We start from the raw sequence: 23,168 nt of genomic DNA on the forward strand, positions 1-23,168 counted from the left end.
TCTGGAAACCTAAAAAGGTGACCCTTGTCTGAGTATTCAAGGATATTTTTGGTAAATTGATCCTCCAACCATGTCTTTGAAGAAACAACACTAGTTGATTCGTGTGAGATTCGGCAGAATGTAAAGACTGAGCTAGTACCAAGATATCGTCCAAATAAGGAAACACCGCAATACCCTTAACTCTGATTAGAGAGTAGGGCACAGAGAACCTTTGAAAAAAAATCCTTGGAGCTGTCGCTAGGCTAAATGGAAGAGCGACAAATTGGTAATGCTTGTCTAGAAAAAAAAATCTCACAAACTGATAGTGGTCTGGTTGAATCTGAATATAAAGATATGCATCCTGCAAGTCTATCGTGGACATATGACCTTGCTGAACAAAAGGCAGAATAGTCCTTATAGTCACCATTTTGAAAGTTGGCACTCTTACAAAACGATTCAAAATTTTCAGATCCAGAACTGGCCTGAATGAATTTTCTTTCTTTAGGACAATGAACAGATTTGAATAAAACCCCAGACCCTGTTCCTGGAACAGAACTGTAATGATTACCCCTGAAAGCTCTAGATCTGAAACACTTCAGAAAAGCCTGAGCCTTCACTGGATTTACTGGGACACGTGAGAAAAAAAAATTCTCACAGGAGGTTTTACTCTGAATCCTATTCAATATCTTTAAGACAATACTCTGAATCCATTGATTTTGGACAGAATCTGTCCAAATGTCTTGGAAAAATTTTAATCTGCCCCCCACCAGTTGAGCTGGAATGATGGCCGCACCTTCATGCAGACTTGGAGCTGGCTTTTGTTTCTTTAACGGCTTGGATTTATTCCAACTTTAAGGTTTCCAATAGGAACCATATTCTTTGGGGGGGAAGGATTGGCTTTCTGTTCCTTATTCTGTCGAAAAGAACGAAAACGATTAGAAGCTTAGAAGCTTTAGATTTACCCTTAGATCTCTTATCCTGAGGTTAAAAAACACCCTTCCCCCCCAGTGACAGTTGAAATAATTGAATCCAACTGAGAACCAAACAAATTGTTACCTTGGGAAGAAAGATAGTAACCTAGACTTAGATACCATGTCAGCATTCCAATATTTGAGCCACAAAGCTCTTCTAGCTAAAATAGCTAAAGACATAGATCTGGCATCACAGATAAAAGGATTAGCGTGTTGAAGCAAGCGAACAATGCTAGACAAATCAGGGTCTGTTTCCTTTTGCACTAAGCTTTCCAACCAAAAAGTTGATGCACCTGCAACATCAGCCATAGAAATGGCAGGCCTGAGAAGATAGCCAGAATATAAATAAGCTTTCCTTAAATAAGATTCAAGTTTCCTATCTAAAGGGTCCTTAAAGGAAGTACTATCTTCCATAGGGATAGTAGTACGTTTAGCAAGAGTAGAAAATAGCCCTATCAACTTTGTGGATTTTTTCCCAAAACTCCAACCTAACTGCTGGCAAAGGATACAACTTTTTAAACCTAGAAGAAGGAATAAACGTACCACCAGGCCTACTCCATTCCTTTGAAATCATATCAGAAATAGCATCAGGAACTAGAAAAACCTCTGGAGTAAAAACAGGAGGTTTATAAACAGAATTTAAACATTTACTTGTTTTAATATCAAGAGGACTAGTTTCCTCAATATCCAAAGTAATCAACACCTCTAACAAGGAACTATTATACTCCATCTTAAATAGATAAGATTTGTCAGTGTCAATATCTGAGGTAGGATCTTCTGAATCAGACAGATCCTCAGAGGAGGATAATTCAGTATGTTGTCCATTTGAAATTTAATCAACTATGAGAAGTTTTAAAAGACCTTTTACATTTATTAGAAGGCAGAATAGCAGACAAAGCCTTCTGAATCGCATCAGCAATAAAATCTATTATATTCACAGGGATATCATGTACATTAGATGTTGAAGGAACAACAGGCATTGTACTAGTACTGCTGGATACATTCTCTGCATTTAAAAGCTTATCATGCAAACTATTATATACCACAGCTGGAGATATAATCTCCGCTAACTTGCAACAGATGCACGTATCTTTGGTAGAACTGTTATCAGGCAGCAGGAGTCCAACAGTGGTTTCTGAGACAGGATCAGAATGAGACATCTTGCATATGTAAGAGAAAAAAACGACATATAAAGTAAAATTATCAATTTCCTTATATGACAGTTTCAGGAATGGGAAAAAAATTCTAACAGCATAGCCCTCTGAGCATAGAAAAAGGCAAGGAGCATATAGAAAGTGGGGTTTAAATAAATAATTTATTTGGCGCCAAGTATGACGCACAACGCAAAATGAAATTTTTTTGGCACTAACATCCGGAAATGACTTAACTCGCGTCATGGCAGACGCAACCTTGTGCAAGGAAACCTGGCGTAAACTAAGACGCCGGAAATGACAAATTTATGTCACCGAACGTACCTTCGCTGCAAAAAAATTCACATGCCAAGAATGATGCAATAAAAATTAGCATTTTGCTGCCTCGCAAGCCTAATTGTGCCCGCGAAAATTTATGAAAAGGCAGTCAATTTAAAAACAGAATTTATGTTTACCTGATAAATTACTTTCTCCAACGGTGTGTCCGGTCCACGGCGTCATCCTTACTTGTGGGATATTCTCTTCCCCAACAGGAAATGGCAAAGAGCCCAGCAAAGCTGGTCACATGATCCCTCCTAGGCTCCGCCTTCCCCAGTCATTCGACCGACGTAAAGGAGGAATATTTGCATAGGAGAAATCATATGATACCGTGGTGACTGTAGTTAAAGAAAATAAATTATCAGACCTGATTAAAAAACCAGGGCGGGCCGTGGACCGGACACACCGTTGGAGAAAGTAATTTATAAGGTAAACATAAATTCTGTTTTCTCCAACATAGGTGTGTCCGGTCCACGGCGTCATCCTTACTTGTGGGAACCAATACCAAAGCTTTAGGACACGGATGATGGGAGGGAGCAAATCAGGTCACCTAGATGGAAGGCACCACGGCTTGCAAAACCTTTCTCCCAAAAATAGCCTCAGAAGAAGCAAAAGTATCAAATTTGTAAAATTTAGTAAAAGTGTGCAGTGAAGACCAAGTCGCTGCCTTACAAATCTGATCAACAGAAGCCTCGTTATTGAAGGCCCATGTGGAAGCCACGGCCCTAGTGGAATGAGCTGTGATTCTTTCAGGAGGCTGCCGTCCGGCAGTCTCATAAGCCAATCTGATGATGCTTTTAAGCCAAAAAGAGAGAGAGGTAGAAGTTGCTTTTTGACCTCTCCTTTTACCAGAATAAACAACAAACAAGGAAGATGTTTGTCTGAAATCCTTTGTAGCATCTAAATAGAATTTTAGAGCACGAACTACATCCAAATTGTGCAACAAACGTTCCTTCTTTGAAACTGGATTCGGACACAAAGAAGGCACGACTATCTCCTGGTTAATGTTTTTGTTAGAAACAACTTTCGGAAGAAAACCAGGTTTAGTACGCAAAACCACCTTATCTGCATGGAACACCAGATAAGGAGGAGAACACTGCAGAGCAGATAACTCTGAAACTCTTCTAGCAGAAGAAATTGCAACCAAAAACAAAACTTTCCAAGATAATAACTTGATATCAACGGAATGTAGGGGTTCAAACGGAACCCCCTGAAGAACTGAAAGAACTAAATTGAGACTCCAAGGAGGAGTCAAAGGTTTGTAAACAGGCTTGATTCTAACCAGAGCCTGAACAAAAGCTTGAACATCTGGCACAGCCGCCAGCTTTTTGTGAAGTAAAACAGATAAGGCAGAAATCTGTCCCTTCAGAGAACTTGCAGATAATCCTTTCTCCAAACCTTCTTGAAGAAAGGATAGAATCTTAGGAATTTTTATCTTGTTCCATGGGAATCCTTTAGATTCACACCAACAGATATATTTTTTCCATATTTTATGGTAGATTTTTCTAGTTACAGGCTTTCTGGCCTGAACAAGAGTATCAATGACAGAATCTGAGAACCCTCGCTTTGATAAAATCAAGCGTTCAATCTCCAAGCAGTCAGTTGGAGTGAGGCCAGATTCGGATGTTCGAACGGACCTTGAACAAGAAGGTCCTGTCTCAAAGGTAGCTTCCATGGTGGAGCCGATGACATATTCACCAGGTCTGCATACCAAGTCCTGCGTGGCCACGCAGGAGCTATCAAGATCACCGATGCCCTCTCCTGATTGATCCTGGCTACCAGCCTGGGGATGAGAGGAAACGGTGGGAATACATAAGCTAGATTGAAGGTCCAAGGTGCTACTAGTGCATCTACTAGAGTCGCCTTGGGATCCCTGGATCTGGACCCGTAGCAAGGAACCTTGAAGTTCTGACGAGAGGCCATCAGATCCATGTCTGGAATGCCCCACAATTGAGTTATTTGGGCAAAGATTTCCGGATGGAGTTCCCACTCCCCCGGATGAAATGTCTGACGACTCAGAAAATCCGCTTCCCAATTTTCCACTCCTGGGATGTGGATTGCAGACAAGTGGCAGGAGTGAGTCTCCGCCCATTGAATGATTTTGGTCACTTCTTCCATCGCCAGGGAACTCCTTGGTTGATATACGCAACAGTCGTCATGTTGTCTGATTGAAACCGTATGAATTTGGCCTTTGCTAGCTGAGGCCAAGCCTTGAGAGCATTGAATATCGCTCTCAGTTCCAGAATATTTATCGGGAGAAGAGATTCTTCCCGAGACCAAAGACCCTGAGCTTTCAGGGGTTCCCAGACCGCGCCCCAGCCCACCAGACTGGCGTCGGTCGTGACAATGACCCACTCTGGTCTGCGGAAGCTCATCCCCTGTGACAGGTTGTCCAGGGTCAGCCACCAACGGAGTGAATCTCTGGTCCTCTGATCTACTTGTATCGTCGGAGACAAGTCTGTATAATCCCCATTCCACTGACTGAGCATGCACAGTTGTAATGGTCTCAGATGAATTCGCGCAAAAGGAACTATGTCCATTGCCGCGACCATCAAACCTATTACTTCCATGCACTGCGCTATGGAAGGAAGAAGAACAGAATGAAGTACTTGACAAGAGCTTAGAAGTTTTGATTTTCTGGCCTCTATCAGAAAAATCCTCATTTCTAAGGAGTCTATTATTGTTCCCAAGAAGGGAACCCTTGTTGACGGAGATAGAGAACTTTTTTCTACGTTCACTTTCCACCCGTGAGATCTGAGAAAGGCCAGGACAATGTCCGTATGAGCCTTTGCTTGTGGTAGGGACGACGCTTGAATCAGTATGTCGTCCAAGTAAGGTACTACTGCAATGCCCCTTGGTCTTAGCACCGCTAGAAGGGACCCTAGTACCTTTGTGAAAATTCTTGGAGCAGTGGCTAATCCGAATGGAAGTGCCACAAACTGGTAATGCTTGTCCAGAAAGGCGAACCTTAGGAACCGATGATGTTCCTTGTGGATAGGAATATGTAGATACGCATCCTTTAAATCCACCATGGTCATGAATTGACCTTCCTGGATGGTAGGAAGAATTGTCCGAATGGTTTCCATTTTGAACGATGGAACCTTGAGAAATTTGTTTAGGATCTTGAGATCTAAGATTGGTCTGAATGTTCCCTCTTTTTTGGGAACTATGAACAGATTGGAGTAGAATCCCATCCCTTGTTCTCCTAATGGAACAGGATGAATCACTCCCATTTTTAACAGGTCTTCTACACAATGTAAGAATGCCTGTCTTTTTATGTGGTCTGAAGACAATTGAGACCTGTGGAACCTCGCCCTTGGGGGTAGCTCCTTGAATTCCAGAAGATAACCTTGGGAGACTAATTCTAGCGCCCAAGGATCCAGAACATCTCTTGCCCAAGCCTGAGCGAAGAGAGAAAGTCTGCCCCCCACCAGATCCGGTCCCGGATCGGGGGCCAACATCTCATGCTGTCTTGGTAGCAGTGGCAGGTTTCTTGGCCTGCTTACCTTTGTTCCAGCCTTGCATTGGCCTCCAGGCTGGCTTGGTTTGAGAAGTATTACCCTCTTGCTTAGAGGATGTAGAACTTGGAGCTGGTCCGTTTCTGCGAAAGGGACGAAAATTTGGTTTATTTTTAGCCTTAAAAGACCTATCCTGAGGAAGGGCGTGGCCCTTACCCCCAGTGATATCTGAAATAATCTCTTTCAAGTCAGGGCCAAACAGCGTTTTCCCCTTGAAAGGTATGTTAAGCAATTTGTTCTTGGAAGATGCATCCGCTGACCAAGATTTTAGCCAAAGCGCTCTGCGCGCCACAATAGCAAACCCCGAATTTTTCGCCGCTAATCTAGCCAATTGCAAAGTGGCGTCTAAAGTAAAAGAGTTAGCCAATTTAAGAGCATGAATTCTGTCCAAAATCTCCTCATAAGAAGAATCTTTATTGAGCGACTTTTCTAGTTCATCGAACCAGAAACACGCTGCTGTAGTGACAGGAACAATGCATGAAATTGGTTGTAGAAGGTAACCTTGCTGAACAAACATCTTTTTAAGCAAACCCTCTAATTTTTTATCCATAGGATCTTTGAAAGCACAACTATCTTCTATAGGGATAGTAGTGCGTTTGTCTAGAGTAGAAACCGTCCCCTCGACCTTGGGGACTGTCTGCCATAAGTCCTTTCTGGGGTCGACCATAGGAAACAATTTCTTAAATATAGAGGGAGGGACAAAAGGTATGCCGGGCCTTTCCCATTCTTTGTTTACAATGTCCGCCACCCGCTTGGGTATAGGAAAAGCTTCGGGGGGCCCCGGGACCTCTAGGAACTTGTCCATCTTACATAATTTCTCTGGAATGACCAAATTGTCACAATCATCCAGAGTAGATAACACCTCCTTAAGCAGAGCGCGGAGATGTTCCAATTTAAATTTGAATGTAATCGCATCAGGTTCAGCTTGTTGAGAAAATTTCCCTGAATCTGAAATTTCTCCCTCAGACAAAACCTCCCTGGCCCCCTCAGACTGGTGTAGGGGCATGTCAGAACCATTATCGTCAGCGTCCTCATGCTCTTCAGTATTTTCTAAAACAGAGCAGTCGCGCTTTCGCTGATAAGTGGGCATTTTGGCTAAAATGTTTTTGATAGAATTATCCATTACAGCCGTTAATTGTTGCATAGTAAGGAGTATTGGCACACTAGATGTACTAGGGGCCTCCTGTGTGGGCAAGACTGGCGTAGACAAAGGAGGGGATGATGCAGTACCATGCTTACTCCCCTCACTTGAGGAATCATCTTGGGCATCATTTTCTCAAAAATTTTTGTCACATACATCACATCTATTTAAATGAGAAGGAACCTTGGTTTCCTCACATACAGAACATAGTCTGATAGTTCAGACATGTTAAACAGGCATAAACTTGATAACAAAGTACAAAAAAACGTTTTAAAATAAAACCGTTACTGTCACTTTAAATTTTAAACTGAACACACTTTATTACTGAATATGTGAAAAAGTATGAAGGAATTGTTCAAAATTCACCAAAATTTCACCACAGTGTCTTAAAGCCTTAAAAGTATTGCACACCAAATTTGAAAGCTTTAACTCTTAAAATAACGGAACCGGAGCCGTTTTTATATTTAACCCCTATACAGTCCCTGGTATCTGCTTTGCTGAGACCCAACCAAGCCCAGAGGGGAATACGATACCAAATGACGCCTTCAGTAAGCTTTTTCTATGTATCTGAGCTCCTCACACATGCATCTGCATGCCTTGCTTCCCAAAAACAACTGCGCATTAGTGGCGCGAAAATGAGGCTCTGCCTATGATTAGAGAAGGCCCCCAGAGAAAAAGGTGTCCAATACAGTGCCTGCCGGTTATTCAAGATAATTCCCAAGAATAAAATAACTCCTCAAAGCTATAAACTATTAAAAATGCTTATAAATCAATCGTTTTAGCCCAGAAAAATGTCTACCAGTCTTTAAAGCCCTTGTGAAGCCCTTTATTCTTATATAATAAAAATGGCTTACCGGATCCCATAGGGAAAATGACAGCTTCCAGCATTACCAAGTCTTGTTAGAAATGTGTCATACCTCAAGCAGCAAAAGTCTGCTCACTGTTTCCCCCAACTGAACTTAATTCCTCTCAACAGTCCTGTGTGGAAACAGCCATCGATTTTAGTAACGGTTGCTAAAATCATTTTCCTCTTACAAACAGAAATCTTCATCTCTTTTCTGTTTCAGAGTAAATAGTACATACCAGCACTATTTTAAAATAACAAACTCTTGATTGAAGAATAAAAACTACATTTAAACACCAAAAAACTCTAAGCCATCTCCGTGGAGATGTTGCCTGTACAACGGCAAAGAGAATGACTGGGGAAGGCGGAGCCTAGGAGCGATCATGTGACCAGCTTTGCTGGGCTCTTTGCCATTTCCTGTTGGGGAAGAGAATATCCCACAAGTAAGGATGACGCCGTGGACCGGACACACCTATGTTGGAGAAAAAAAGACTATACTCCAGGTAAGAAAAAAATAACTTTCTAAATATATTTTCCCAACTGAAACTGATAGTCTGCAAAAGGGAATATACATAAACCTGACTCATGGCAAATATAAGTACAATACATATATTTAGAACTTTAAATTCATAAAATGCCAAACCATAGCTGAGAGTGTCTCAAGTAATAAAAACAGAATTTATGCTTACCTGATAAATTACTTTCTCCAACGGTGTGTCCGGTCCACGGCGTCATCCTTACTTGTGGGATATTCTCTTCCCCAACAGGAAATGGCAAAGAGTCCCAGCAAAGCTGGTCACATGATCCCTCCTAGGCTCCGCCCACCCCAGTCATTCGACCGACGGACAGGAGGAAATATATATAGGAGAAATCATATGATACCGTGGTGACTGTAGTTAGAGAAAATAATTCATCAGACCTGATTAAAAAAAACCAGGGCGGGCAGTGGACCGGACACACCGTTGGAGAAAGTAATTTATCAGGTAAGCATAAATTCTGTTTTCTCCAACATTGGTGTGTCCGGTCCACGGCGTCATCCTTACTTGTGGGAACCAATACCAAAGCTTTAGGACACGGATGAAGGGAGGGAGCAAATCAGGTCACCTAAACGGAAGGCACCACAGCTTGCAAAACCTTTCTCCCAAAAATAGCCTCCGAAGAAGCAAAAGTATCAAATTTGTAAAATTTGGCAAAAGTGTGCAGTGAAGACCAAGTTGCTGCCTTACATATCTGATCAACAGAAGCCTCGTTCTTGAAGGCCCATGTGGAAGCCACAGCCCTAGTGGAGTGAGCTGTGATTCGTTCAGGAGGCTGCCGTCCGGCAGTCTCATAAGCCAAACGGATAATGTTTTTAAGCCAAAAGGAAAGAGAGGTGGAAGTCGCTTTTTGACCTCTCCTTTTACCAGAATAAACGACAAACAAGGATGATGTTTGTCTGAAATCTTTAGTAGCCTCTAAATAGAATTTTAGAGCACGGACAACGTCCAAATTGTGTAACAAACGCTCCTTCTTTGAAACTGGATTCGGACACAAAGAAGGTACAACTATCTCCTGGTTAATATTTTTGTTAGAAACAACTTTAGGAAGCAAACCAGGCTTAGTACGCAAAACCACCTTATCTGCATGGAACACCAGATAAGGAGGAGAACACTGCAGAGCAGATAACTCTGAAACTCTTCTAGCAGAAGAGATTGCAACCAAAAACAAAACTTTCAAAGATAGTAACTTAATATCTACGGAATGTAAGGGTTCAAACGGAACCCCTTGAAGAACTGAAAGAACTAGATTTAAACTCCAGGGAGGAGTCAAAGGTCTGTAAACAGGCTTGATCCTAACCAGAGCCTGAACAAATGCTTGAACATCTGGCATAGCTGCCAGTCGTTTGTGTAGTAAGACAGATAAAGCAGAAATCTGTCCCTTTAGAGAACTTGCAGATAATCCTTTCTCCAAACCTTCTTGCAGAAAGGATAGAATCTTAGGAATCTTTATCTTGTTCCATGGCAATCCTTTGGATTCACACCAACAGATATATTTTTTCCATATTTTATGGTAAATTTTTCTAGTTACAGGCTTTCTAGCCTGAATCAGAGTATCTATTACAGAATCTGAAAACCCACGCTTTGATAAAATCAAGCGTTCAATCTCCAAGCCGTCAGCTGGAGAGAAACCAGATTCGGATGTTCGAATGGACCTTGAACAAGAAGGTCCTGTCTCAAAGGTAGCTTCCATGGTGGAGCCGATGACATATTCACCAGGTCTGCATACCAAGTCCTGCGTGGCCACGCAGGAGCTATCAAGATCACCGAAGCCCTCTCCTGATTGATCCTGGCTACCAGCCTGGGAATGAGAGGAAACGGTGGGAATACATAAGCTAGGTTGAAGGTCCAAGGTGCTACTAGTGCATCTACTAGAGTCGCCTTGGGATCCCTGGATCTGGACCCGTAGCAAGGAACCTTGAAGTTCTGACGAGACGCCATCAGATCCATGTCTGGAATGCCCCATAATTGAGTTATTTGGGCAAAGATTTCCGGATGGAGTTCCCACTCCCCCGGATGGAATGTCTGACGACTCAGAAAATCCGCTTCCCAATTTTCCACTCCTGGGATGTGGATCGCAGACAAGTGGCAGGAGTGATCCTCCGCCCATTGAATTATTTTGGTCACTTCTTCCATCGCCAGGGAACTCCTTGTTCCCCCCTGATGATTGATATATGCAACAGTCGTCATGTTGTCTGATTGAAACCTTATGAATTTGGCCTTTGCTAGTTGAGGCCAAGCTTTGAGAGCATTGAATATCGCTCTCAGTTCCAGAATGTTTATCGGGAGAAGAGATACTTCCCGAGACCATAGACCCTGAGCTTTCAGGGATTCCCAGACCGCGCCCCAGCCCACCAGGCTGGCGTCGGTCGTGACAATGACCCACTCTGGTCTGCGGAAGCTCATTCCCTGTGACAGATTGTCCAGGGTCAGCCACCAACGGAGTGAATCTCTGGTCTTTTGATCTACTTGAATCGTCGGAGACAAGTCTGTATAATCCCCATTCCACTGTCTGAGCATGCACAGTTGTAATGGTCTTAGATGAATTCGTGCAAAAGGAACTATGTCCATTGTTGCAACCATCAATCCTATTACTTCCATGCACTGCGCTATGGAAGGACGAAGAACAGAATGAAGTACTTGACAAGAGCTTAGAATTTTTGATTTTCTGACCTCTGTCAGAAAAATCCTCATTTCTAAGGAATCTATTATTGTTCCCAAGAAGGGAACTCTTGTGGACGGGGACAGAGAACTTTTTTCTTTGTTCACCTTCCATCCATGAGATCTGAGAAAGGCTAGGACGATGTCCGTATGAGCCTTTGCTTTTGACAGAGACGACGCTTGAATCAGGATGTCGTCCAAGTAAGGTACTACTGCAATGTCCCTTGGTCTTAGAACCGCTAGAAGGGACCCTAGTACCTTTGTGAAAATCCTTGGAGCAGTGGCTAATCCGAATGGAAGTGCCACAAACTGGTAATGCTTGTCCAGAAAAGCGAACCTTAGGAACTGATGATGTTCCTTGTGGATAGGACTATGTAGGTACGCATCCTTTAAATCCACGGTGGTCATAAATTGATTTTCCTGGATAGTAGGTAGGATCGTTCGAATAGTTTCCATTTTGAACGATGGTACCCTGAGAAATTTGTTTAGGATCTTGAGATCCAAAATTGGTCTGAATGTTCCCTCTTTTTGGGAACTATGAACAGGTTGGAATAAAAACCCATCCCTTGTTCTCTTATTGGAACTGGATGAATCACTCCCATCTTCAACAGGTCTTCTACACAATGTAAGAATGCCTGTCTTTTTATTTGGTTTGAAGATAATTGAGACCTGTGGAACCTTCCCCTTGGGGGTAGTTCCTTGAATTCCAGGAGATAACCTTGAGAAACTATTTCTAGCGCCCAAGGATCCTGAACATCTCTTGCCCAAGCCTGAGCAAAGAGAGAAAGTCTGCCCCCCACCAGATCCGGTCCCGGATCGGGGGCTATCCCTTCATGCTGTTTTGGTAGCAGTGGTAGGCTTCTTGGCCTGCTTACCCTTGTTCCAGCCTTGCATTGGTTTCCAGGCTGGTTTGGGTTGTGAAGTATTACCCTCTTGCTTAGAGGATGTAGAATTAGAGGCTGGTCCGTTTCTGCGAAAGGGACGAAAATTAGGCTTATTTTTAGCCTTAAAAGACCTATCCTGTGGGAGGGCGTGGCCCTTTCCCCCAGTGATGTCTGAAATAATCTCTTTCAAATCAGGTCCAAATAATGTTTTACCCTTGAAAGGAATGTTAAGCAATTTTGTCTTGGAAGACACATCCGCTGACCAAGACTTTAGCCAAAGCGCTCTGCGCGCCACGATAGCAAACCCTGAATTTTTCGCCGCTAATCTAGCTAATTGCAAAGCGGCATATAAAATAAAAGAGTTAGCCAATTTAAGTGCTTGAACTCTGTCCATAACCTCCTCATACGAAGATTCTTTATTGAGCGACTTTTCTAGTTCATCGAACCAGAAACACGCTGCCGTAGTGACAGGAACAATGCATGAAATTGGTTGTAGAAGGTAACCTTGCTGAACAAAAATCTTTTTAAGCAAACCCTCTAATTTTTTATCCATAGGATCTTTGAAAGCACAACTATCTTCGATAGGAATAGTAGTGCGTTTGTTTAGAGTAGAAACCGCCCCCTCGACCTTGGGGACTGTCTGCCATAAGTCCTTTCTGGGGTCGACTATAGGAAATAATTTCTTAAATATAGGGGGAGGGACAAAAGGTATGCCGGGCCTTTCCCACTCTTTATTTACTATGTCCGCCACCCGCTTGGGTATAGGAAAAGCGTCGGGGGGCACCGGAACCTCTAGGAACTTATCCATCTTACATAACTTCTCTGGAATGACCAAATTGTCACAATCATCCAGAGTAGATAATACCTCCTTAAGCAGTGCGCGGAGATGTTCTAATTTAAATTTAAATGTCACAACATCAGGTTCAGCTTGATGAGAAATTTTTCCTGAATCTGAAATTTCTCCCTCAGACAAAACCTCCCTCATGGCCCCTTCAGATTGGTGTGAGGGTATGACAGAACAATTATCATCAGCGTCCTCTTGCTCTTCAGTGTTTAAAACAGAGCAATCGCACTTTCTCTGATAAGTAGGCATTTTGGATAAAAGATTTGCTATAGAGTTATCCATTACAGCCGTTAATTGTTGCATGGTAATAAGTATTGGCGCACTAGATGTACTAGGGGCCTCCTGTGTGGGCATAACTGGTGTAGACACAGTAGGGGATGATGTAGTATCATGTTTACTCCCCTCATTTGAGGAATCATCTTGGGCAATATCATTATCTGTAGCATTACTGTCCTTACTTTGTTTGGACACTATGGCACAATTATCACATAAATTTAAATGGGGAGACACATTGGCTTTCATACATATAGAACATAGCTTATTTGATGGTACAGACATGTTAAACAGGCTTAAACTTGTCAACAAAGCACAAAAAACGTTTTAAAATAAAACCGTTACTGTCACTTTAAATTTCAAACTGAAAACACTTTATTACTGAATATGTGAAAAAGTATGAAGGAATTGTTCAAAATTCACCAAAATTTCACCACAGTGTCTTAAAGCATTAAAAGTATTGCACACCAAATTTCAGAGCTTTAACCCTTAAAATAACGGAACCGGAGCCGTTTTTACATTTAACCCCTATACAGTCCCAGCTATATGCTTTGCTGAGACCCAACCAAGCCCAGAGGGGAATACGATACCAAATGATGCCTTCTATAAGCTTTTTCAGTGATTCTTAGCTCCTCACACATGCATCTGTATGCCTTGCTCTCCAAAAACAACTGCGCATTAGTGGCGCGAAAATGAGGCTCTGTCTATAACTAGAAAAGGCCCCCATCTGTAAAAGGTGTCCAACACAGTGCCTGCCGTTTTTCTAAACAATCCCCAAGATTATAATAACCGTTATTAGTTAGAATCTGCATAATCTGCCTAGTAAAGCAATCGTTTTAGCCCAGAAAAATGTCTACCAGTTTTTGAAGCCCTTTATTCTTTTATGTTTAACTAAGAAAATGGCTTACCGGTCCCCATGAGGGGAAATGACAGCCTTCCAGCATTACATGGTCTTGTTAGAAATAAGACTAGTCATACCTTGAGCAGAAAGGTCTGCTAACTGTTTCCCCCAACTGAAGTTACTTCATCTCAACAGTCCTGTGTGGAAACAGCAATCGATTTTAGTAACTGTCTGCTAAAATCATCTTCCTCTTACAAACAGAAATCTTCATTTAAACACCAAAAAAAAAACTCTTAACCATCTCCGTGGAGATGTTGCCTGTGCAACGGCAAAGAGAATGACTGGGGTGGGCGGAGCCTAGGAGGTATCATGTGACCAGCTTTGCTGGGACTCTTTGCCATTTCCTGTTGGGGAAGAGAATATCCCACAAGTAAGGATGACGCCGTGGACCGGACACACCAATGTTGGAGAAAACACACTTACCGAAAGACACCCATCCACATATAGCAGATAGCCAAACCAGTACTGAAACAGTAACAGTAGAGGTAATGGAATATGATAGTATATCGTCAATCTGAAAAGGGAGGTAGGAGATGAAGCTCTACGACCGATAACAGAGAACCTTTGAAAAGATTTCCTGTGAGGAAAACCATAAAATCAATAGGTGACACTTCACATCCCTGACATTCACTGTACTCCGAGAGGAAACGGGCTTCAAAATGCTGAGAAGCGCATATCACAGAAGAAAATCAAGCACAAGCTTATTTCAAAGTTTGTAAAAACTGGATTGTGGGTGTGGTGAGGGGTGTATTTATAGGGATTTTGAGGTTTGGGAAACTTTGCCCATCCTGGTAGGATTGTATATCCCATACGTCACCAGCTCATGGACTCTTGCCAATTACATGAAAGAAATATATATTATAAAAGTGTGTGTTATGCAAAACTGGGGAATGGGAATAAAATGATTATCTATCCTTTAAACAACATTTTTTCAAGTTCCTGTAAAAGAAATTTGCTCACACAAAAAAAAACACACACACACACCCACCACAATTATCCACACCAACAGAGTTGCACATTTAGCTGTTCTCAAAACAAGTATATATGTTGGCAGAAAAAAATATATATAAAAAGTTTTCAATATTTAAAAGGAAAAAAATAAATCTAATTATCCAGAAGCTAAAATTCTTAATTGGAAAGAAAAATATATTACCTATCTACAAGATCTTTCATTCCATCCTTATCTGGTACTAGAGTTTGGTCCTGGTCATCTGCGAGAGGTGTCCCAGCTTGACGGTATATGCAGCGAATCATGTACCGTACATCTGACCAGTAATTTTGGAGCTGCTGAGATTCACGTTCAGTCTCTGCTGAAATTTCTCTGGGAAAACCACCAAAATAAGAAACCAAATCTAATAAGTCACCAAATAAAAAAACAAACTTAATGCTTACCTGATAAATTTATTTCTTGACACGATGAGTCCACGGATCATCATTACTGTTGGGAATATCACTCCTGGCCAGCAGGAGGCGGCAAAGAGCACCACAGCAAAGCTGTTAAATATCACCTCCTTCCCTCCCAACCCAGTCATTCGACCGAAGTAAAGGAGAGAAAGGAAGCAACAAGGTGCAGAGGTGTCTGAAGTTTAAAAATACTAACCATCTGTCTAAATAACAGGGCGGGCCGTGGACTCATCGTGTCAAGAAAGAAAGAAATTTATCAGGTAAGCATTAATTTTATTTTCTTTCTAATGACACAATGAGTCCACGGATCATCATTAATTACTGTTCGGAATCAATACCCATACAGCCAAGAGAGTCAAATTTATAAACGTTTGAAAAAGTGTGCAGAGGACCCAATTGCAGCCTTGCAAATCTGATCCATAGAAACAACCCTCGTAGAAAGAGCCGTTACTCTCTCAGGAGGCTGCTGTCCAGCAGATTCATAGGCAAAACAAATGATACTCTTCAGCCACAAAGAAAGAGAAGCAGCCGTAGCTTTCTGACCCTTACGTTAAGCAGAAGACTGACGAAAATCCTTAGTCGCCTGTAAATAGACTTGTAGTTCACGTACCCCGTCCAGACTGTGTAGAAGCCGTTCCTCCTGAGGAGTAGGACACAAGGAAGGAACAACAATCGCCTGATTAATGTTCCGCTATGCAACTACTTTAGGGAGAAACCCTAATTTAGTAATAAAGCCACCTTACCTGATGAAAAATAAGGTAAGTGAACTCATACTGTAATGCCGAGAGCTCTGACACTCTACGAGCAGAAGAATAGCAACAAGAAACAAACATCCTAAGATAACTTAATATCTAAGGAATGCAACAAAAAACATAATTTATGTAAGAACTTACCTGATAAATTCATTTCTTTCATATTGGCAAGAGTCCATGAGCTAGTAACATATGTGATATACAATCCTACCAGGAGGGGCAAAGTTTCCCAAACCTCAAAATGCCTATAAATACACCCCTCACCACACCCACAATTCAGTTTAACGAATAGCCAAGCAGTGGGGTGATAAAGAAAGGAGTAGAAAGTATTAACAAAGGAAATTTGGAAATAATTGTGCTTCATACAAAAAATCATAACCACCATAAAAAGGGTGGGCCTCATGGACTATATGAAAGAAATTAATTTATCAGGTAAGTTCTTACATAAATTATGTTTTCTTTCATGTAATTGGCAAGAGTCCATGAGCTAGTGACATATGGGATATCAATACCCAAGATGTGGAGTCTTCCACTCAAGAGTCACTAGAGAGGGAGGGAATAAAACAAAAAACAGCCATATTCCGCTGAGAAAATAATCCACAACCCAAAAATAAGTTATTTTCACTTTTGAAAGAAAAAAATTTAAATCAAAAAGCAGAAGAATCAAACTGAAACAGCTGCCTGAAGAACTTTTCTACCAAAAACTGCTTCCGAAGAAGCAAATACATCAAAATGGTAAAATTTAGTAAATGTATGCAAAGAAGACCAAGTGGCTGCTTTGCAAATCTGATCAACTGAAGCTTCATTCTTAAAAGCCCATGAAGTAGAGACTGATCTAGTAGAATGAGCTGTAATTCTCTGAGGCGGGGTTTGACCCGACTCCAAATAAGCTTGATGAATCAAAAGTTTCAACCAAGAAGCCAAGGAAAAAGCAGAAGCCTTCTGACCTTTCCTAGGACCAGAAAATAAAACAAATAGACTGGAAGTCTTCCTGAAATCTTTAGTAGCTTCCACATAATATTTCAAAGCTCTTACCACATCCAAAGAATGTAAGGATTTCTCCAAAGAATTCTTAGGATTAGGACATAAAGAAGGGACAACAATTTCTCTACTAATGTTGTTAGAATTCACAACCTTAGGTATAAATTGAAAAGAAGTCCGCAAAACGGCCTTATCCTGATGAAAAATCAGAAAATGAGACTCACAAGAAAGAGCAGATAGCTCAGAAACTCTTCTAGCAGAAGAGATAGCCAAAAGGAACAACACTTTCCAAGAAAGTAGTTTAATGTCCAAAGAATGCATAGGCTAAAATGGAGGAGCCTGTAAAGCCCTCAGAACCAAAGACTCCAAGGAGGAGAAATTGACTTAATGACAGGCTTAATACGAACTAAAGCCTGTACAAAACAGTGTATATCAGGAAGTATAGCAATTTTTCTGTGAAATAAAACAGAAAGAGCGGAGATTTGTCCTTTCAAGGAACTTGCAGACAAACCCTTATCCAAACCATCCTGAAGAAACTGCAAAATTCTAGGAATTCTAAAAGAATGCCAGGAGAAATTATGAGAAGAACACCATGAAATGTAAGTCTTCCAAACTCTATAATAAATCTTTCTAGAGACAGATTTACGAGCTTGTAACATAGTATTAATCACTGAATCAGAGAAACCTCTATGACTTAGAACTAAGCGTTCAATTTCCATACCTTCAAATTTAATGATTTGAGATCCTGATGGAAAAACGGACCTTGAGATAGTAGGTCCGGCCGTAACGGAAGTGGCCAAGGCGGGCAACTGGACATTCGAACCAGATCCGCATACCAAAACCTGTGTGGCCATGCTGGAGCCACCAGCAACACAAAAGACTGTTCCATGATGATTTTGGAAATCACTCTTGGAAGGAGAACTAGAGGCGGGAAGATGTAAGCAGGTTGATAACACCAAGGAAGTGTCAGCGCATCCACTGCTTCCGCCTGAACATCCCTGGACCTGGACCTTGTTTAGATGAGAGGCCATGAGATCTATCTCTGGAAGCCCCCACATCTGAACAATCTGAGAAAACACATCTGGATGGAGAGACCACTCCCCTGGATGTAAAGTCTGGCGGCTGAGATAATCCGCCTCCCAACTGTCTACACCTGGGATATGCACCGCAGAGATTAGACAGGAGCTGGATTCCGCCCAAGCAAGTATCCGAGATACTTCTTTCATAGCTTGGGGACTGTGAGTCCCACCCTGATGATTGACATATGCCACAGTTCTGATATTGTCTGTCTGAAAACAAATGAACGGTTCTCTCTTTAGTAGAGGCCAAAATTGAAGAGCCCTGAAAATTGCACGGAGTTCTAAAATATTTATTGGTAATCTCGCCTCTTGAGATTTCCAAACCCTTTGTGCTGTCAGAGACCCCCAAACAGCTCCCCAACCTGAAAGACTTGCATCTGTTGTGATCACAGTCCAGGTTGGGCGAACAAAAGAAGCCCCTTGAACCAAACGATGGTGACCTATCCACCATGTCAGAGAGTGTCGTACATTGGGATTCAAGGATATTAATTGTGATATCTTTGTATAATCCCTGCACCATTGATTCAGCATACAAAGCTGTAGAGGTCTCATGTGAAAACGAGCAAAGGGGATTGCGTCCGATGCTGCAGTCATGAGACCAAAAACTTCCATGCACATAGCCAATGAAGGGAATAACAGACTGAAGGAGCCGACATGCTGCGACCAATCTTAAACGTCTCTTGTCTGTTAGAGACAGAGTCATGGACACTGAATCTATCTTTAAGCCTAAAAAGGTGACCCTTGTCTGAGGAATCAAACTTTTTGGTAAATTGATCCTCCAACCATGTTTCCGAAGAAACAACACTAGTTGATTCGTGTGAAATTCTGCAGTATGTAAAGACTGAGCTAGTACCAAGATATCGTCCAAATAAGGAAACACCGCAATACCCTGTTCTCTGATTACAGATAATAGGGCACCCAGAACCTTTGAAAAGATTCTTGGAGCTGTTGCTAGGCCAAATGGAAGAGCAACAAATTGGTAATGCATGTCTAGAAAAGAGAATCTCAAACTGATAGTGTTCTGGATGAATCGGAATATGAAGGTATGCACCCTGCAAAACTATTGTGGACATATAATGTCCTTGCTGAACAAAAGGCAGAATAGTCCTTATAGTCACCATCTTGAAAGTTGGTACTCTTACATAACGATTCAAAATTTTCAGATCCAGAACTGGTCTGAACAAATTTTCTTTCTTTGGAACAATGAATAGGTTTGAATAAAACCCCAAACCTTGTTCCTGAGGAGGAACTGGCATGATTACCCCTGAAGACTCCAGGTCTGAAACACACTTCAGAAAAGCCTGAGCTTTTACTGGATTTACAGGAATGTGTGAGAGAAAAAAATCTTCTCACAGGAGGTCTTATTTTGAATCCTATTCGATGCCCTTGAGAGACAATGCTCTGAATCCAATGATTTTGGACAGATTTTATCCAAAAATCCTTGAAAAACCTTAATCTGCCCCCTACCAGCTGAGCTGGAATGAGGGCCGCACCTTCATGCGGACTTAGGGGCAGACTTTGGTTTCCTAAATGGCTTGGATTTATTCCAATTTGAGGAAGGCTTCCAACTGGAAGCAGATTCCTTGGGAGGAGGATTGAGTTTTTGTTCCTTATTCTGACGAAAGGAACGAAAACGGTTAGAAGCCTTAGATTTACCCTTAGGTTTTTTATCCTGAGGCAAAAAAACTCCTTTTCCTCCAGTGATAGTTGAAATAATAGAATCCAACTGAGAACCAAATAAATTATTACCTTGGAAAGAAAGAGATAGTAATCTAGATTTAGATGTCATATCAGCATTCCAAGATTTAAGCCACAAAGCTCTTCTAGCTAATACCGCTAAAGACATGGATCTAACATCAATTTTGATAATATAAAAAATGGCATCACAAATAACATGATTAGCATGTTGTAGTAGGCGAACAATGCTAGATATGTCAGAATCCAATTCATGTTGCGCTAAATTATCCAACCAGAAAGTTGAAGCAGCCGCAACATCACCCAAAGAAATAGCAGGTCTGAGAAGATGACCTGAATATAAATAGGCCTTCCTTAGATAAGATTCAAGCTTCCTATCTAAAGGATCCTTAAAGGAAGTGCTATCTTCCATAGGAATAGTGGTACGTTTAGCAAGAGTAGAAATAGCCCCATCAACTTTGGGGATTTTTTTCCCAAAACTCTATAGATTTTGCTGGCAAAGGATACAATCTCTTAAACCTTGAAGAAGGAATAAAGGAAGTACCTGGCTTATTCCATTCCCTAGAAATCATATCAGAAATAGCCTCAGGAATAGGAAAAACACCTGGAGAAACCACAGGAGGTTTAAAAACAGCATTTAAACGTTTATTAGACTGAACGTCAATAGGACTGGTTACCTCAATATCCAAAGTAATTAACACTTCTTTTAATAAAGAACGCATATACTCTATTTTAAATAAATAAGTAGATTTGTCAGTGTCAATATCTGAGGAAGGATCTTCTGTTTCAGATAGATCCTCATCAGAAGAGGATGAATTATGTTGTTGGACATTTGAAATTTCATCAGCTAAATGAGAAGTTTTAAAAGACTTTTTACGTTTATTAGAAGGTGGAAATGCAGACAAAGCCTTAATAGATTCAGAAACAAATTGTTTAAAATTTACAGGTATATCATGCACATTAGAAGTTGAAGGAACTGCAACTGGCAATGCACTATTACTGATAGAGACACTATCTGCATGTAAAAGTTTATCATGACAACTATTACAAACGACATTCGGTGGAATAATTTCTACAAGTTTATAACAAATGCACTTAACTTTGGTAGAACCGATGTCAGACAGCAATGTTCCAGCAGAAACTTCAGAGACAGGATCAGATTGGGACATCTTGCTCAATGTAAGAGAAAAAACAACATATAAAGCAAAATTATCTATTTCCTTAAATGACAGTTTCAGGAATGGGAAAAAAATGCAAAAGCATAGGCCTCTTGATAGAAAAGAAAGCAGGAGGCAAACAACAATGGGGTATAGAAATAATGAAGAAAAAGTGGCGCCAAGTTTGACACAACGTAACGAAAACTTTTTTGGCGGCAAAAATGACCGGAAAGAACACACTTGCGTCACTAATGACGCCGCCGTGTGAAAGGTTTCGACGTCACGTATGACGCCGGAAATGACGAAGTTGGGTCAAAAACGTAATTTCCCGCGCCAAAAAAGTTCGCACCAAAAATGACGCAATAAAGTCTAACATTTGACGCACCCGCGGGCCTAATACCCACAAATGCAAAAGTAGTCAAATTGAAAAAGACTAAACCCCAGGTAAGAAACAAATTTCTTAAAGTGTTTATATTCTCAAATATGAAACTGACAGTCTGCAGAAGGAAATACATGAACCCGACTCATGGCAAATATAAGTACAATACATATATTTAGAACTTTACATAATTTGCATAAAGTGCCAAACCATAGCTGAGAGTGTCTTAAGTAAATGAAAACATACTTACCAAAAGACACCCATCCACATATAGCAGATAGCCAAACCAGTACTAAAACAGTTCTTTAGTAGAGGTAATGGTAAATTTGAGAGTATATCGTCGATCTGAAAAGGGAGGTAGGAGATGAATCTCTAAGACCGATAACAGAGAACCCATGAAAAAGACCCCGTTGGGGAAATCATCGTATTCAATAGGTGATACTCCCTTCACGTCCCTCTGACATTCGCTGTACTCAGAGGAATCGGGCTTCAACAATGCTGAGAAGCACATATCAACGTAGAAATCTTAGCACAAACTTACTTCACCACCTCTATAGGAGGCAAAGTTTGTAAAACTGAATTGTGGGTGTGGTGAGGGGTGTATTTATAGGCATTTTGAGGTTTGGGAAACTTTGCCCCTCCTGGTAGGATTGTATATCCCATATGTCACTAGCTCATAGACTCTTGCCAATTACATGAAAGAAATAAGACCCCAGGAAGGCGTAACTGGTTTGAACACAGGTCTGAGCCCGACCAAGGTCTGACAAAAAGATTGCACGTCTGGGATATCCCCAGACACTTAAGTAACAAAATAGAGAAGGCAGATATTTGACCCTTTAAAGAACTTGCTAATAAACCCTTCTTTAAACCTTCTTGGAGAAAAAAGCAGAATTCTAGGAATCCCAACTCTACTTCAAGAGAAGCCTTTGGATTTCCACCGAAATAGATATCTTTATAGTTACAGGTTTACGTGAATCAAGGTCTCAATGACAGAGTCCGAACTCCACGCTTGGATAAATTTAAGTGTTCAATCCAACAGACTCTGATAAACTAAATTTGTATGAAAGAAGGCCCTTTGAATTAGAAGGTCCTTCCCTAACTGAAGTCTCCAAGGCGGAAGAGATGACATGTCCGCCAGCTCTGCATACCAATCGGGTCACCGACACCCTCTCCTGCTTGATTCGAGCAATGACTCAATGAAAAAAAAGGCGAACGGAGACGATAGGTATGCAATAATGATAATCCAAGGTACCGCTAGAGCGACGCTCAGTACCGTACCTCGGGAGCTTGGCATTCTGCCGACATTGCCATGAGATCCAATTCCGGCTGACCCCATTTGAGAATCAGGCTGGAAACGCTACCGGATGGAGCTCCCATTCCCCTGGTTGAAGGGTCTGCCTGCACAGGAAGTCCAACACAGCAATTGTGGGTCTCTACCCACTGAATGATCTTGGTTACCGCTATAATGGCCAATGAACTCCTAGCTCCTGGATGATGGTTGATGAAACCAATGAGGCTAAATTGTCAGACCGGAAACTGAAGAACCGGGCCAAAGTTAACCGAGACCAGGCCAGGAGAGCATTGAAGATTGCTCTCCGATCCAGAGTGATTATGGGAAGAAGACACTCCGACCGAGTCTCTGATCTCTGAGCCTTTCAGAAGGACGGCATACGTTGTCACAATCACCCAATAAGTTATGC

General features: G+C 41.5%; 1 protein-coding gene across 1 annotated transcript in view; it reads right to left on the reverse strand.

Moving 5' to 3' along the window:
• Positions 1-23,168, reverse strand: part of FAM193A (family with sequence similarity 193 member A) — a gene marked incomplete in the record, with an annotated part of 656,361 nt that overhangs the window by 433,258 nt on the left and 199,935 nt on the right. The window contains 1 exon segment of the mRNA XM_053704204.1: positions 15,175-15,342. Coding sequence (XP_053560179.1) covers positions 15,175-15,342 — 168 coding nt within the window.

This window comes from Bombina bombina, chromosome 2 (assembly GCF_027579735.1).
Source record: "Bombina bombina isolate aBomBom1 chromosome 2, aBomBom1.pri, whole genome shotgun sequence".
Taxonomy (NCBI): domain Eukaryota; kingdom Metazoa; phylum Chordata; class Amphibia; order Anura; family Bombinatoridae; genus Bombina; species Bombina bombina.